The sequence below is a fragment of the Chiloscyllium plagiosum genome, unplaced genomic scaffold (genome assembly GCF_037043375.1).
Source record: "Chiloscyllium plagiosum isolate Xiang-an unplaced genomic scaffold, Cpla_swu_hap1 HiC_scaffold_20, whole genome shotgun sequence".
Lineage (NCBI taxonomy): Eukaryota > Metazoa > Chordata > Chondrichthyes > Orectolobiformes > Hemiscylliidae > Chiloscyllium > Chiloscyllium plagiosum.
In genome coordinates this window covers 51,570,004-51,584,641 of record NW_028270158.1, presented here as the reverse complement: position 1 = coordinate 51,584,641, position 14,638 = coordinate 51,570,004, and the positions used below count along the sequence as shown (strand labels likewise).

The following is a 14,638-nucleotide window of genomic DNA, read 5'->3' as shown; positions in this document are numbered from 1 at the left end:
TTGCTGTTGAGGAATGAAGTGTAGGAACCATAAGAGCAACTCCAAGAACAATTAACTCTCCTCTCTTGGCTCTTGGAAGCTCCCTTAATGTAACTCCTGTGCTGATAGTTAGTGAACCCAGCTTCCATGAGGACCAATGTGGGCAAGTCAACCATGAAGCTTGAAGCCAATTATGGATACATAGTGAGCAAGGCCAGCTGAAGCGTGAACACTCAGGAATCAGTGATCTGTTGCTAATTCCTTCCTAAACAACCCATATAGTGCTCCTCCAACCTTCTGATACCTTCATTTTTAAATCTCTTCCCTATTCATTCCCACTTCCTTTAATTGTACAGTGTTGGGGTCTCTCGCAAGCTGACTGCTATCGGTCCACAGTGGGGAATAGGAGCAGCACGTGTTGGCAGTACCACTGGAACATGCCTCATTCAGACTGCTGGCCAAGTGATAGCTAATGCCTTGAAAGCACTGATGGCTTGACACAGTCCTGGAGCTGATGACAGTCAACTGTAAACCTTCACTGAGGTGCTTGGAAAATACACAAGCAAAACGTTAGCCCATATATTCCAATAAGCTGGAAGAGATGTTAGGTAGAACTAATGGGATCCCAAGTTAGATTTGGGTGGCTGCATGGAGTGCACAGAGAAAGGGGCCAAGTCATATCCAATGCATGATGCAACGGGAGGATCTAGCCTCCCATTTTGATGAATTCACGTCAATACAACATGAATGGTTTTGGACCTGTGACCTTCGAAATGTCATCCTGAGGCTCTGATTCTGTCTCCATAGACGTTGCCTGACCCTCTGAGCTTTTACTAGCACATTTCTGTTTTCATTTTAGATTGCCAACACCTGGACCTGTTCACTTTTCACTTTCGCAAAGCACAAGAAACCCGGTCAAGGATATGATTAAAATACCTCGATAGTGTCTCACTTGTAATCATTAACTGCCGACGTTTGGGAGCAGCCACCCAGTGAGGCACTCCCTGACTACGCAGCCTGCAGTACCCACTGCTCACGTTCAGCATGACCTCCTGGCTGAGGTACTCCATGGGATACTGGCGCCCACAGTGTCAGGCATCCTCACACAGAGAAAACAAGGGGACGGAGCCTGGACATGCAGAGGGAAAGAGAGCAGTGCTGATGTAGTCAAAGCTACGAGTAAGCACACCGCTCTCATGAGATCAGATCATTTTGGCTCACGTTGCCAGTTCAATGCAAGATTTAGTCATTTATCAGCTGCCCAAGCTCTGAATGTGGAGATCAGTGCAGGAATAAGCACAAGGGGAATTAAGACAAAACAAACTGAGGTACTGACATCCATTGTTTATACATTTCATAACCTCTTGTGCATTTTCCTGGCAGAGTACCCCATGGCAGCGTGCTTTAGTGCTGCTTGCTATCACCTCTGGCGTGGTTCTCCCTCTCAGCCTGGCGAGAAAGGTGTCAGACTCAACCTGGCAAATGCTGATCTCTCTCATGTTCTACGTGTTATTAATGATTGTGGTGAGTACTTCCAGACTGGAGTACTGGGATTATTAATCAGATGGTGGTATGGATTGTCTCAGTGTATATTAGATTACTTACAGTGTGGAAACCGATCCTCCGAAGAGCAACCCATCCAGACCCATTCCCCTACATTTACCCCTTCACCTAACACTACAAGCAATTTAGCATGGCTAATTCACCTAACCGGCACATTTTTGAAACAAGAGCACCCGGAGGAAACCCACGCAGACACGGGGAGAATGTGCAAACTCCACACAGAGAGTTGCCTGAGGTGGGAATTGAACCCAGGCCTCTGGTGCTGTGAGGCAGCAATGCTAACCACTGAGCCACTGTTATACAGAGGTTACGTTTTGTAAAGCACAATGTCTAACAGGATTGAATTGCATTCAGATTCAAAAAGTGTGGTGCTGGAAAAGCACAGCCGGTCAGGCAGCATCCAAGGAGCAGGAGAGTCAATGTTTTGAGCATTAGCTTTTCATCAGGAATGTGATGATGCTAAAGAGCTTATGCTTGAAACGTTGACTCTCCTGATCTTAGGATGCTGCGTCAGCTGTACTTTTCCAGCACCACACTCTCGACTCTGACCTCCAGCATCTACATACCTCACTTTCTTCTAGTTGGCTTGTATTCAGGCAAATGAGGAACGTTATTTTTCTTTTCTGTCCTCACTTGCACAATCATATAAGGCACTTCGGAGCACTCTGCACTGTCTTGTTTAAATATTCATGTGTCAGCCCATTGGTAAGGAGCCTCTGCAGTAGGAGCTTACAAGATCAATGGGGGCAATATATCCCTGTTTCGTTTTAGAATCATAGAGTAATAGAGACGTACAGCGCGGAAACCTACCCTTCGGTCCAACTCGTCCATGCCGACCAGATATCCCAACCTAGTCCCATTTGTCAGCACTTGACCCATATCCCTCTAACCCTTCCTATTCATCTAGGCAAAAGTGAGGACTGCAGATGCTGGAGATCAGAGTCTAGATTAGAGTGATGCTGGAAAAGTACAGCAGGTCAGGCAGCATCTGAGGAGCAGGAAAATCGATGTTTTGGGCAAAAGCCCATCATCATACCCATCCAAACCCCTTTTAAATGTTGCAATTATACCAGCCTCCACCACTTCCTATGGCAGCTCATCCATACACGTACCACCCTCTGCGTGAAAAAGTTGCCCCTTAGGTCCCTTTTATATCTTTCCCCTCTCACCCTAAACCTATGCCCTCTAGTTCTGAACTCACCCAGCTCAAGGAATAGACTTTGCCTATTTATCCTATCCATGCCCCTCATGATTTTATAAACCTCTATAAGGTCACCCTGTCAGCCTACAACGCTCCAGAGAAAACAGCCCCAGCCTGTTCAGCTTCTCCCTATAGCTCAAATCCTTCAACCCTGGCAACATCCTTGTAAATCTTTTCTAAACTCTTTCAAGTTTCACAACATCCTTCTGATAGGAAGGAGACCAGAATTGCTTGCAATATTCCAACAGTGGCCTAACCAATGTCCTGCACAGCCACAACATGACCTCCCAACTCCTGTACTCAGTGCTCTGACCAAGAAAGGAAAGCAGAACAAACATCTTCTTCACCATCCTATCTACCTGTGACTCTACTTTCAAGGAGCGATGAACCTGCACTCTAAGGTCACTTTGTTCAGCAACACTCCCTAGGACCTTACCATTAAGTGTATAAGTCCTGCTTAGGTTTGCTTTTCCAAAATGCAGCACCTCACATTTATCTAAATTAAACGCCATCTGTCACTCCTCAGCCCATTGGCCCATCTGACAATATCCTGTTGTACTCTGAGGTAATCTTCTTTTTTGTCCACTACACCTCCAATTTTGGTGTCATCTGCAAACTTACCAATTATACTTCCTATGTTCATATCCAAATTATGTGTATACGTGACAAAAAGTAATGTACCCAGCACCGATCCTATTGGCACACCACTGGTCACAGGCCTCCAGTCTGAAAAACAACCCTCATCCACCACCCTCTGTTTTCTACCTTTGAGCCAGTTCTGTATCCAAATGGCTAGTTCTCCCTGTATTCAATGAGATCTAACCTTGCTAACCAGACTCCCAAGGGGAACCTTGTCGAATGCCTTACTGAAGTCCATATAGATCACCTCAATGACTCTGCCCTCAACAATCCTCTTTGTTACTTCTTCAAAAAACTCAATCAAGTTTGTGAGACATGATTTCCCACACACAAAGCCATGTTGACTATCCCTAATTAATCCTTGCCTTTCCAAATACATGAACATCCTGTCCCTCAGGATTCCCTCCAACAACTTGCCCACCACTGACGTCAGGCTTACTGGTCTATAGTTCCCTGGCTTGTTCTTACCACCTTTCTTAAATAATGGTACCTTGTTAGCCAACCTTCAGTTTTCTGGCACCTCACCTGTGACTATCAATGATACAAATATCTCAGCAAGAGGCCCAGCAATCACTTCCCTAGCTTCCCACAGAGTTCTAGGGTATGCCTGATCAGGTCCTGGGGATTTATCCACGTTTATGCATTTCGAGACATCCAGCACTTCCTCCTCTGTAATACGGACATTTTCTCAAGGTGTCACCATCTATTTCCTTACATTCTATACCTTCCATGTCCTTCTCCACAGTAAACACTGATGCAAAATACTCATTAGTATCTCCCCCATCTCCTGCGGCTCCACACAAAGGCTGCCTTGCTGATCTTTGAGGGGCTCTATTCTCTCCCTAGTTACCCTTTCGTCCTTAATGTATTTGTAAAAATCCTTTGGATTCTCCATAACTCTATTTGCCAAAGCTATCTCATGTCCCCTTTTTGCCCTCCTGATTTCTCTCTTAAGTGTACAACTACTGCCTTTATACTCTTCTAAGGATTCATTCGATCTCTCCTGTCTCTACCTGACATATGCTTGTTTTCTTGAGCTGTCTCCCAAAAGGCTGGTCAAAACCACATTGCACTGCAGGCAGGCCAAGAAGGCAGGTCTCAAATTCACCCCATCCAATCCTGTGTTATTGGCACCAATCCCATCAACTGAACCATTCAAACCCATTGAGGAGACTACATTCCTGTGCACAGGTTATGACCAGACCCTCTGTTATTACAGTCCCATCTGGATACCCTACATTATTAAACTTCAGGAGTGACAAACTGCCTGCCTATTCTCAATTCACTGGTCTCTCGGTTAGACAGAATGAGGTTAATTCAAAAAGAATCCCTCCCTCGTGGCTGCATTTCCCTCAGATCAAATATTTGAAAAGGCGCCAATACGGATTTTCTTGCGTTAACAAAAGAATGAGTTCTGAAAGGCAACATGAATTAATAATGTAACACATAGGTTATAAATACGAAGTGAGTAAACAAAAAAGCATGGGTGTTTGGACCAGTCTCTTTAGGTAGCTTGTAAAAAGTAGACAGTGGAACATTAATAGTTGAACAGTTGGATTTGGGACTCTTGGCTTGCTGGCTTAATTGACTTCCAGCACTTGGATTCAGATAGTCCTTTTACCTGCAGTGCAGGAGTGACGAGCAGGTGGTTCTTCAACTGTGACCTCTACAGCACACTACCGCTCAAACCTAGACTAATAGACAGGGAACTCAGTTCACCAGCATACCTTGTCCTGCTACCACACACAGACCATGGTTACCCCTTTCTCTTTGGGTTCCTAGGAGGATGAAACAAAAACATCTTTGTGAGATGGCTTTCAGCAGAGAGGAGAAGGGGTGTCATGGTGATGGAGGGAGATAGTTAGCCCCCTCTTCCTATTATGTTCCGCTCCCTGAATGAAATTTCTCTATCCCTCTAGAGGTGGAGAACTCCATAGAGGACTTTACCAGGCAGTGTCTGAATTTACATTCACATTCTTTCTCGCTCTGTAGCTCTGTAGCTCTGATGGTAAAGAATCCAACAAACTTTTCATCACATGGCTGATTGAGAATTCTGTTCTTCCTGCCTGCCATTGGTGTTGGAAAAATTTGAAGATTGACACTTGACTGCATTATGATTGCAGCGTCCTCAGCCATTAAGTCCTGGCATGGGATTCAAACCCAGAGTTTCTGTTTCAGAGGCAGGGACACCACCCAATGTCAACTCCTGCTTGTAGAGCATCAAACCTGAAGCGATTCCATAGAAATGCACAATTGGTGACTGGGCAATTCAGAACTAGAGACCACAGCCTTTTTGTCCTTGCTGTAGATCTTCGACATCTGATCTTTGCTCAAATGAAAATCAAGCAAGGTGAGAACCCGAAATAGTCTGGTGTCATTTGATTGGAAAACCAGTCGAATAGCTATCAGGAAATAGAAGCCTAAGTTTAGAGTGTGTCACAGAGGAAGTAACAGCCATGAGGGTCTGAATCATAGAATCATACAATCCCTATAGTGCAGAAAGAGGCCGTTCAGTCCATCAAGTCTGCACCAATCTTCTCTAGAGCATCCCACCCAAACCCAGCCTCCCCACCCTATCCCCATAACCCAGTATTTACCATGACTAATCCCCTAACCTGAACAACTCTAGATATTAGAGGGCAATTTAGCATGTCCAATCGACCTAACCTGCACATCTTTAGACTTCATGTTAAATGCCAGAATTTCTAACCATGTTAGGACCTCCACTTAAAAATAAAGAATATTCTCTCGCGAGTTTTGCCCTTGTTAGGTAGAATTTAGTTCCCTTCACTTCCCCTACACTCGGGTGAATTGGAGGGGGTGGGGTGGGGAATGACAGGGGAAGACAGTGTGATTGACAACAGGGAGGCTGTGAGGTTGCGTTTGCCTCCTGTCTCCTTCCGGGTGGCTAGGCCCATGGGTGACCTTTCTGAATGCTTCATCCCATCCTCTCACTGATATCCACCCAACAGTAGGTAGTGGGCTTGACACCATTACCCGATGGACTGGAGGATACTTCATGCCTGATTGATGGACCTGGCATCAGGAGGGGTGGCCCTCACACAGGTGCCAACGTCTTGGCCCCAGCACTGCCTCGACACTTGCTGGTGAATCCCACCTTGCAGGTGAATCCCACCTTGCAAGCCCCATCTCGCCTGCGATTGCCTTTCTCCTGGGATCAATTGGCAATCCTGGGTGAAGGCCTTCCAGCACTAGATGGAATGGCTGCCATTTCATTGCCAGCCTCAGATACCCAGCAGCCTTTGGGGCTGGGATCTCATCCTGCTGCAGACTCGATTGGATAGCACCGCTCTGGTCACTGTCAGCCAAGAATATCAGAGCATCAAAACGCCTGGCAACAAGCAGCAGAGAGCTGTCTTTGGTCCACTAACCAGTGAGGGAGACCGTCCTTGCCATATTGTCTCTGGTCTCACTGTGTTCTCTGCCCCCAGTCTCACTGTGCCCTCTATCCCCAGGTCACACTGTGCCCTCTACTCCCAGGTCTCACTGTGCCCTCTACCCCAGGTCTCACTGTGTCCTCTACTCCCAGGTCTCACTGTGCACTCGACCCCAGGTCCAACTGTAACACTCTACCCCCCCCCCCGGTCTCACTGAGCCCTTCATCCCCCATCTCACTGAGCCCTTCACCCCCAGTCTCATTGAGCCCTTCACCCCCCCATCTCCCTGAGCCCTTCACCCCCCCATCTCACTGAGCCCTTCACCCCTGGTCTCACTGAGCCCTTTACCCCCGGTCTCACAGCCCTTCACCACCGGTCTCACTGAGTCCTTCACCCCCGGTCTCACTGAGCCCTTCATCCCCGGTGTCACAGTGCCCTCTAACCCTGGTCTCACTGTGCCCTCTACACCTCTGTTTCACTGTGCCTTCTACTCTGGGTCTCACTGTGACACTCTACCCCAGTCTCACTGCGCTCTTTACCCCAAGTCACACTATGCCGTCCGACCCTGAGTTTCACTGTGCCCTCTACCCTGGTCTCACTGTGCCCTCTATCCCCGATCTCACTGTGCCCTTCACTCCCAGTCTCACTGTACCCTCTAACCCTGGTCTCACTGTGCCCTCAATCCCCAATTTTTCTGTGTCCTCTACCCCCTGTCTCACTGTGCCCTCTATCCCCGGTCTCACTGTGCCCTCTAACCCTGGTCTCACTGTGCCATCTAGCCCCAATTTTTCTGTGTCCTCTACCCCCTGTCTCACTGTGCCCTCTATCCCTGGTCTCACTGTGCCCTCTACCCCTGGTCTCACTGTGCCCTCCAACCCCAGTCTCATGGTACCCTCTAGTCCGGGTGTCCCTGTATCCTCTATCTCTGGTATCACTGTACCCTGTAACCGCAGTCTCACTGTGTCCTCTAATCCTGGTATCACTGTGCACTCTATCCATGGTCTCACTGTGCCCTTTATCCCCAGTCTCATTGTGCCCTCTTCCCCTGGTCTCACAGTGCTCTCCAACCCTGGTCTCACTGTGTCCTCTACCTCTGGTCTCACTGTGCCATTTACCCCCCGGGCTCACTATGACACTCTATCCCAGTCTCACTGTGTCCTCTAACCCAGGTCTCACTGTGCCTTCTACTCCCTGGTCTCACTGTATCCTCCAACCACAGTCACACGGTGTCCTCAACGCCGGGTCTTACTATGCATCCTATCTCCAGTATCACTGTACTCTGTAACCACAGTCTCACTGTGCCCTCTATCCTCGGTATCACTGTGCCCTGTGTCCCCATTCTCACTGTGCCCTCTACTCCCGGTGTCATTATGCCCTCTACTCCCCGGTCTCACTGTGACCTCTAGCCTGGGTCTCACTGTGACATTCTATCCTGGGTCTCACTATGCCCTTCACCCCTGTCTCAATGTGCCCTCTACCTCTGGTCTTACTGTGCCCTCTACTCCCCAGTCTCACTGTGCCCTCTACCTCTAGTCTCACTGTGCCCTCTACCTCTGGTCTCACTGTGCCCTCTACCCCCAGTCTCACTGTGCCCTCCTCCCTGGTCTTACTGTGCCCTCTATCTCTAGTCTCACTGTGCCCTCTACCCCAGTGTCATGGTGATACCATATCCCCGGTCTCACTGTGCCCTCTACCCCAGTCTCATGGTGACACTATATCCCCGGTCTCACTGTGACCTCCACCACCAGTCTCACTGTGCCCTCTACCCCAGTTCTCACTGTGCCCTCTACCCCCAATCTCACTGTGCTCTCTACCCTCAGTCTCACTGTGCCCTCTACCCCCAGTCTCACTGTTGCTTCTACCCCAGTCTCATTGTGCCCTATGCCCCAGTCTCACTGTGCCCTTTACCCTGGTCTCACTGTGACCCTCCTCTGTACGTCTATGGGAAACAAAACAAAATAATTGTGTGGAGTGTAAAGAATGATTAAAAGGTTACTCTGATGTATATTTAACGCCTGAAAATGAATAACTGAGCACTCATATTGTAGCAATTGCAGTCCACTGTCATAATATTCTTTGACATAATGTGCTTGTGGCTCTGAAAATATCAACAGCTCCTTATCACATTGAGACCAGTGTTTCTGCTAACATAATGTACTGTTTTGAGAGAGACAAGAAGTTCACATGGGGCTTTTTGCACTTGCATTTCAGCTGCTGCTATACTGCCTGAACTCCATGATATCTGGTGAACTGGTGATGGAGAAAGTCCGCTTCTGGCAGTGGCCAGGAATTGCCACCACCCTGCCAATATTTGCCACTTCCTTCTGCGGTCACCCGTAAGTGAAGAAAAACAGTGGTGCGAACAAACTGCTTGCTTTAGACATTGCAACGTGAAAGGGCTTGATTACCTGAAAAACTCTTTTGTTTTAGGGCTAGAGCTTCTTTGAAAGGAGGGTTAACCTTATTCCTGTGGACTGAGCGGAATCAAAGTTCCTGTATCCTGGTGTATAATTAAGCTGTTCATTCAGAACACAGCTTCCTTGTGGAAACAGGCCCATTGGCCCAACAGGTCCACACTGACCCTCTGAAGAGGAGCCCACCCAGACTCATTCTCCTACTACACTGTAGTTACCCCTAACTAAAGGACCTAACTTACACATCGCTGAACACTTTAGGCAATTTAGCATGGCCAATTCATCTAACCTGCACATCTTTGGACTGTGGGAGGAAACTGGAGGAAACCCACGCAGACACAGGGAGAATGTACAAACTCCACACAGACAGTCGCCTGAAGCTGGAATTGAACCCGGGTCCCTGGTGCTATGAGGCAGCAGTGCTAACTATTGAACCATCATGCCAAGACTTTACGATTTTGAGTTTCTAATCTCCAACAAGTACCCCCACCCCCAGCTCAAAGATTCCTCCAATTCTGGCCTTTTGAGTGTCTCCAATTTTAATTGTTCCTCCTGTTAATTGTCATGCCTTCGCTGTTTTATCTCGGAGACAGTGAGACCTGCAGATACTGGAGATCAGAGTTGAGAGTGTGGTGCTGGAAAAGTACAGCAGGTCAGGCAGCATCCGAGGAGCAGGAGAGTTGACGTTTCGGTTGTAAGCCCTTCATTACAAGGGCTTATTCCTCATGAAGGGCTCCGGCCCGAAACGTTGATTCTCCTGCTCCTCGGATGCTGCCGGACCTGCTGTGCTTTTCCAGCACCACACTTTCAACTTCGCTGTTTTATCCCTGAGTCCTGGAATCCTATCGCAAATCAATTGCCCATATCAACCTCTCTTGCTTCCTTTGAAGATGCTCCCACCCTAATATCTCCTTCAAATAAAAAATAAAGAACTGCAGATTTCAGGAGGTCTGAAACAAGAACAGAGATTACTGATGACACTCAGCAGGCCTGGCAGCATCTGTGGCAAGAAAGTAGAGTTAACGTTTCGGGTCCAATGACTCTTCATCAGAACTGTCAGGCGCGAGACATTAACTCTGTTTTCACCCCACAGATGCAGCGTGGGTGTCTCTGTGGCCAGCACTGCTGCCTCACAGCGCCAGAGACCCAGGTTTGATTGCAGTCTTGGGCGACTATTTGTGTGAAATTCGTAAATTGTCTGCGTGGGTTTCCTTTGGGTGCTCTGGTTTCCTCCCACAGCCCAAAGATGTGCAGGTTTTGTGGATTGACCATGCTCAATTGCCCATAGAATTCAGGGATGTGCTGGCTAATTAACCTAGCCATGGGAAATGCAGGATTACAGGGATAAGGTAGGGGTTTTAGTCTGGGTGGGATGCTCTTCTGAGGGTCGGTGAGGAGCTGATGGGCCGAATGGTCTGCTTCCACACTATAGGAATTCTATAAGGCCGGACCTGCTTAGTTTCTCCAGCAATTTCTGTTTTGTTTTCCATTAATATCTCCCTATGTGTCACTGCATCAATTTTCTTTTGATAAATGGACCTGCAAATTGCTTTGCGGTCATTTGCCACATGAAAGACACCGTAGAAATGTAAGTTGTTGTTGCACATCTGAGTACGATAGAGTCAGACTGCCTTCCGATGAAATGCCATTTGCAATACGGAAGCTGTCACCGGGTCAACCTGAACCTGGACACATGAGAGAAATGAGCAGGTATTCTCTGGGACCAAGACGCAGGTTCCAGGCTAAATTAAAAGCAAAAGAACTGTGGATGCTGGAAATCAGAACCCCAAAGTAGAAACTGATAGAAGATCTCAGCAGTTCAGGCAGCATCTGTGGAGAGAAACCAAAGTTAGTGCTTCGGGTTGAGTGACCCGTTCTGAGGAAGGTGTCACTGGATGGCACCTCCACCCTATCTCACACCATCCTGACGGACAGTACTTTTCTGTAATTGGACAATCAGGAGGGAAGGGGCAGGCAAACAATTGGCCTCAGGATCAATAAGACCCCTCCCATCCGTAAGGCCAGGTTCGATTGTTCATTACCCAGGGTCGGATGTGCGAGCAATATTTGATGTTGGAGTCAGACACTAACCTTCCAATCTAAGCTATGTTTACATTATGTTCTCTCTTCGATGTTCTATGTCAAGGCTGGTGCTTCCAATGTACTTCAACCTCAGAGGGCAATCTGTGGAGCAGATGAACGTGATCTGCAAGCAAGCAACCATCACCACCTTTGCATTTTACACAGTAGTGAGTTACTCAGCGTGTGTTTCGACCGATGCTTTAGCTCTGGAGTAGTCCTTGAGTTTGTGAGCTGTAAATCCAAGTCATTAAAGTCCTACTTGATTCATAGAAACGCAGAAACATAGAAACAGGAGCAGAAGTAGGCCATTCGGCCCTTCAAGCCAGCTCTGCCATTCAGTACAATCATGGCTGATCATGTGATTTCAGTTTCCCACTCCCACTTTGTCTCCATACCCTTTCAGCTGCCAGGGCCAACTCCAGCTCCCTCTTGAATATATCTAACAAATTGTCCCCAACAGCCTTCTGTGGGAGAGAATTCCACACTTCCAAAACTCTCTGAGTGAAGGAATTCTTCCTCATCTCAGTCCTGAATGGCTTAATTCCTTATTCGTAGCCCAGAATGAACAGGACAGAACTTGTCCCTCTGTGTACTTCTGTTCCACCTTGTGGTGGGATCAGGTCCGATCCTCACTTTGTATTTAGCTGCACTTAAGAGAAAAAGCAGATGTGAACCCGGCAATCTATTTCAAAGGCAATCATGGGAATAAGACAAAATCAATCTTAAGCCAATGAAAGGCGAATTTGAAACTGAAACCGGGAAGTTTCTGGCCCTGGAAAGGGACATTTTACCTTGTAAATGGGCAGTAACTGATCAGCTGTTTTATACCCATTAATACCTCACTTTTACTGTATTTCAATTGAAGTGAATGGCAGGTGACATATAACCGGTTGTTGATTGGGGTTTAGACTGTGTAACCTTTGCCCAAAAGTAAAATAGTCTCTTACTCGTATATATCTCAAGACAACGCTGAAATGCAAACCTAAGATTAGAAGAAAATTTAGTATAAGATGTAAACATGTTACTAAAAGATGCATGTCACAAGTTAAATTGATTCAAAATAAACAAATTGCCTCAGTGAGCATCCATAAAGAGCTGGCAATACATAGTTAAAGCAGAATAGAGGTGATTTAATAAGGAACTCGACAGTCTCTGTTATTCTTTCATTTCAAGAAAGCAATGATCACGGGCTGGGAAGTTATTTGCATGATCAGTGACAAAGCCGTGGTGGCTCAGTGGTTAGCACTGCTGCCTCACAGCCCCAGGGACCCGGGTTCAATTCCCACCCTGGGCAACTCTCTGTGTGGAGTTTACACATTCTCCCTGTGTCAGCATGGGTTTCCTCCCACAGTCCAAAGATGTGTGGGTTAGGTAAATTGGCCATGGTAAACTGCCCGCTGTATTAGTCAGGGGTAAATGTGGGAGAATGGGTCTGAGTGGGTTGTTCTTCGGAGGGTTGGTGTGGACTTGTTGGGCTGAAGGACCTGTTTCCACACTGTAAGGAGTCTAGTCAGTTTTGGGTTTGAAGTGCTTGGATTATAATACTGCTATGGTTTTGATTCTTTAAACTGAAAGCAGATGTTCATATTTTACTATTTTCTTCCTATATATAAACATTTCAGGTTGGAGTCTGTGGCTATCTGACGCTGGTTGAAGCTGTACCGGGCGATATACTTGCTGCTCTACCCCCGAGTTTTGCAACACACGGCACCCGTGCTATATTTTTAATCTCACTCACACTGAGCTTCCCACTGGTCATTCTACCCTGTCGACAAGCCATTAGCACGCTCCTTTTTGAACAAGAGGTTAGTTTATTGATCAATCAGACAAATGGTAATTGCCAATATGAGAGAAAACTGAAGAGAACTTGAATCTTTATGGGGTAGACATAGAGAAGATGTTTCCATTTTGTGGGAGACTGCCAGACATTGAGGGACCGGAACTGTAAGACGTTACTAATGAACACCTGGAGCAATTCAAGACAAATTTCTTGATCAGAGGATAGTTAGAATTTATTCCTTACAGGGAGAGATTGTAATGATTAACATGGATGTGTTCAGAGCTGAAAATGTGTTGCTGGAAAAGCGCAGCAGGTCAGGCAGCATCCAAGGAACAGGAGAATCGACGTTTCGGGCATAGGCCCTTCTTCAGGATGTGTTCAGGGCATGGTAGACAATGGCTTGAGGGAGAAGGCAGGGTATGCTGATATGGTGAAATAGAGTGAGGTTAGAAGAAACCTGGAACAGAAATCCCATTATAGACAATTAAATTGAGCCACCTGCTTCTGTATGTTTGTTGAGTTTGGTGTAGCATTGGTGGATTATAAGAACACAACCAATGCCACAGGATTTCCATGCCCTTTCCCATCCAATTACTCTTCTGGGTTGGCTTAGTTTTCTATTGATAATAACTCATATTGGCAGTTCTCAGTTACAGACTGAAGCCACAACTGGAAGCATTGGGAACATTATGAGTGCTCTACAAAACACCCCCATCCTCAATGATTGGGGGAGCCTGGCACATCAGTGCATTTACATCTTCATTCAGAAATGCCAAGTGGATAATCCATCTCAACCTCCTCCAGAGGTCCCCAGCATCACAGGTACTAGCTAATTCGATTCACTCCATGCGATAAAAAGAAATGGCTGATGTACTGCAAAAGCTATGGGCCCTAACAAAATTCCGGCAATATTGATGCTCCAGAACTTGCCATATCCCTAGCCAAGCTGTTACCATATAGGAAGGACAGTCTATTGAGTATGCAGAGAGAAATTACTCCTGGATCATAGATTGTATCTGTTGGGTCTTCCCTTTTTCTGAATTTGTTTAAAAATGAGTAAACATGTTGGATTTTAAAAAACTCAAAGGATTTTCAGCAATCACTGTTATATTCTTTACACATTTTACAGAAAGAAGATGGCACATTCTCAGTGAGTGGAGATATGCCCCTTTGTCAGCATGTAATAACTACAATGGTGATAGTTTATGGTACCATGATCATGGGTATCCTGGTACCAGATGGTAAGTGCAATTGGAATGTATGTGCTGGAACTAACAGTATGAGAGTGGCTTAATTTAATAGGAAAACAGACTTGGAGTGGGGGTGCTGAATGGCTTCTGAGTTCAGGGGGGCTGGAAACTCTGATAAAATGATGTCCTGGGTAAGTATTAGGATCCCATCGTTTTCTGTTGTTGTTGCTTGATCTATAAACTATGACAGTCTCCTGTATTGTCTGTTATTACTGCTTTACTGTTCTTTCCAAATAAACATGTTCTCTAGATGATTGCTTCTGGCATGTTCTAGTGGTAGTTACGTTTAGGATTAGGGTTGGGGTTACAGTTAGGATACATTGCAATAGAGT

General features: G+C 46.5%; 1 protein-coding gene across 4 annotated transcripts in view; it reads left to right on the top strand.

Annotated features, from left to right (window-relative positions):
• The window catches only part of LOC122560543 (solute carrier family 38 member 10-like), an 82,843-nt gene that overhangs the window by 17,592 nt on the left and 50,613 nt on the right, over window positions 1-14,638 (top strand). For 3 of the 4 annotated variants that reach the window (XM_043711277.2, XM_087997939.1, XM_087997937.1), the window contains exons 5-9: window positions 1,363-1,503; window positions 8,992-9,116; window positions 11,341-11,443; window positions 12,899-13,081; window positions 14,186-14,297. In XM_043711277.2, coding sequence (XP_043567212.1) covers window positions 1,363-1,503; window positions 8,992-9,116; window positions 11,341-11,443; window positions 12,899-13,081; window positions 14,186-14,297 — 664 coding nt within the window. The remainder of the gene's footprint in view (window positions 1-1,362; window positions 1,504-8,991; window positions 9,117-11,340; window positions 11,444-12,898; window positions 13,082-14,185; window positions 14,298-14,638) is intronic. The other variant, XM_087997938.1, reaches the window with a different exon arrangement.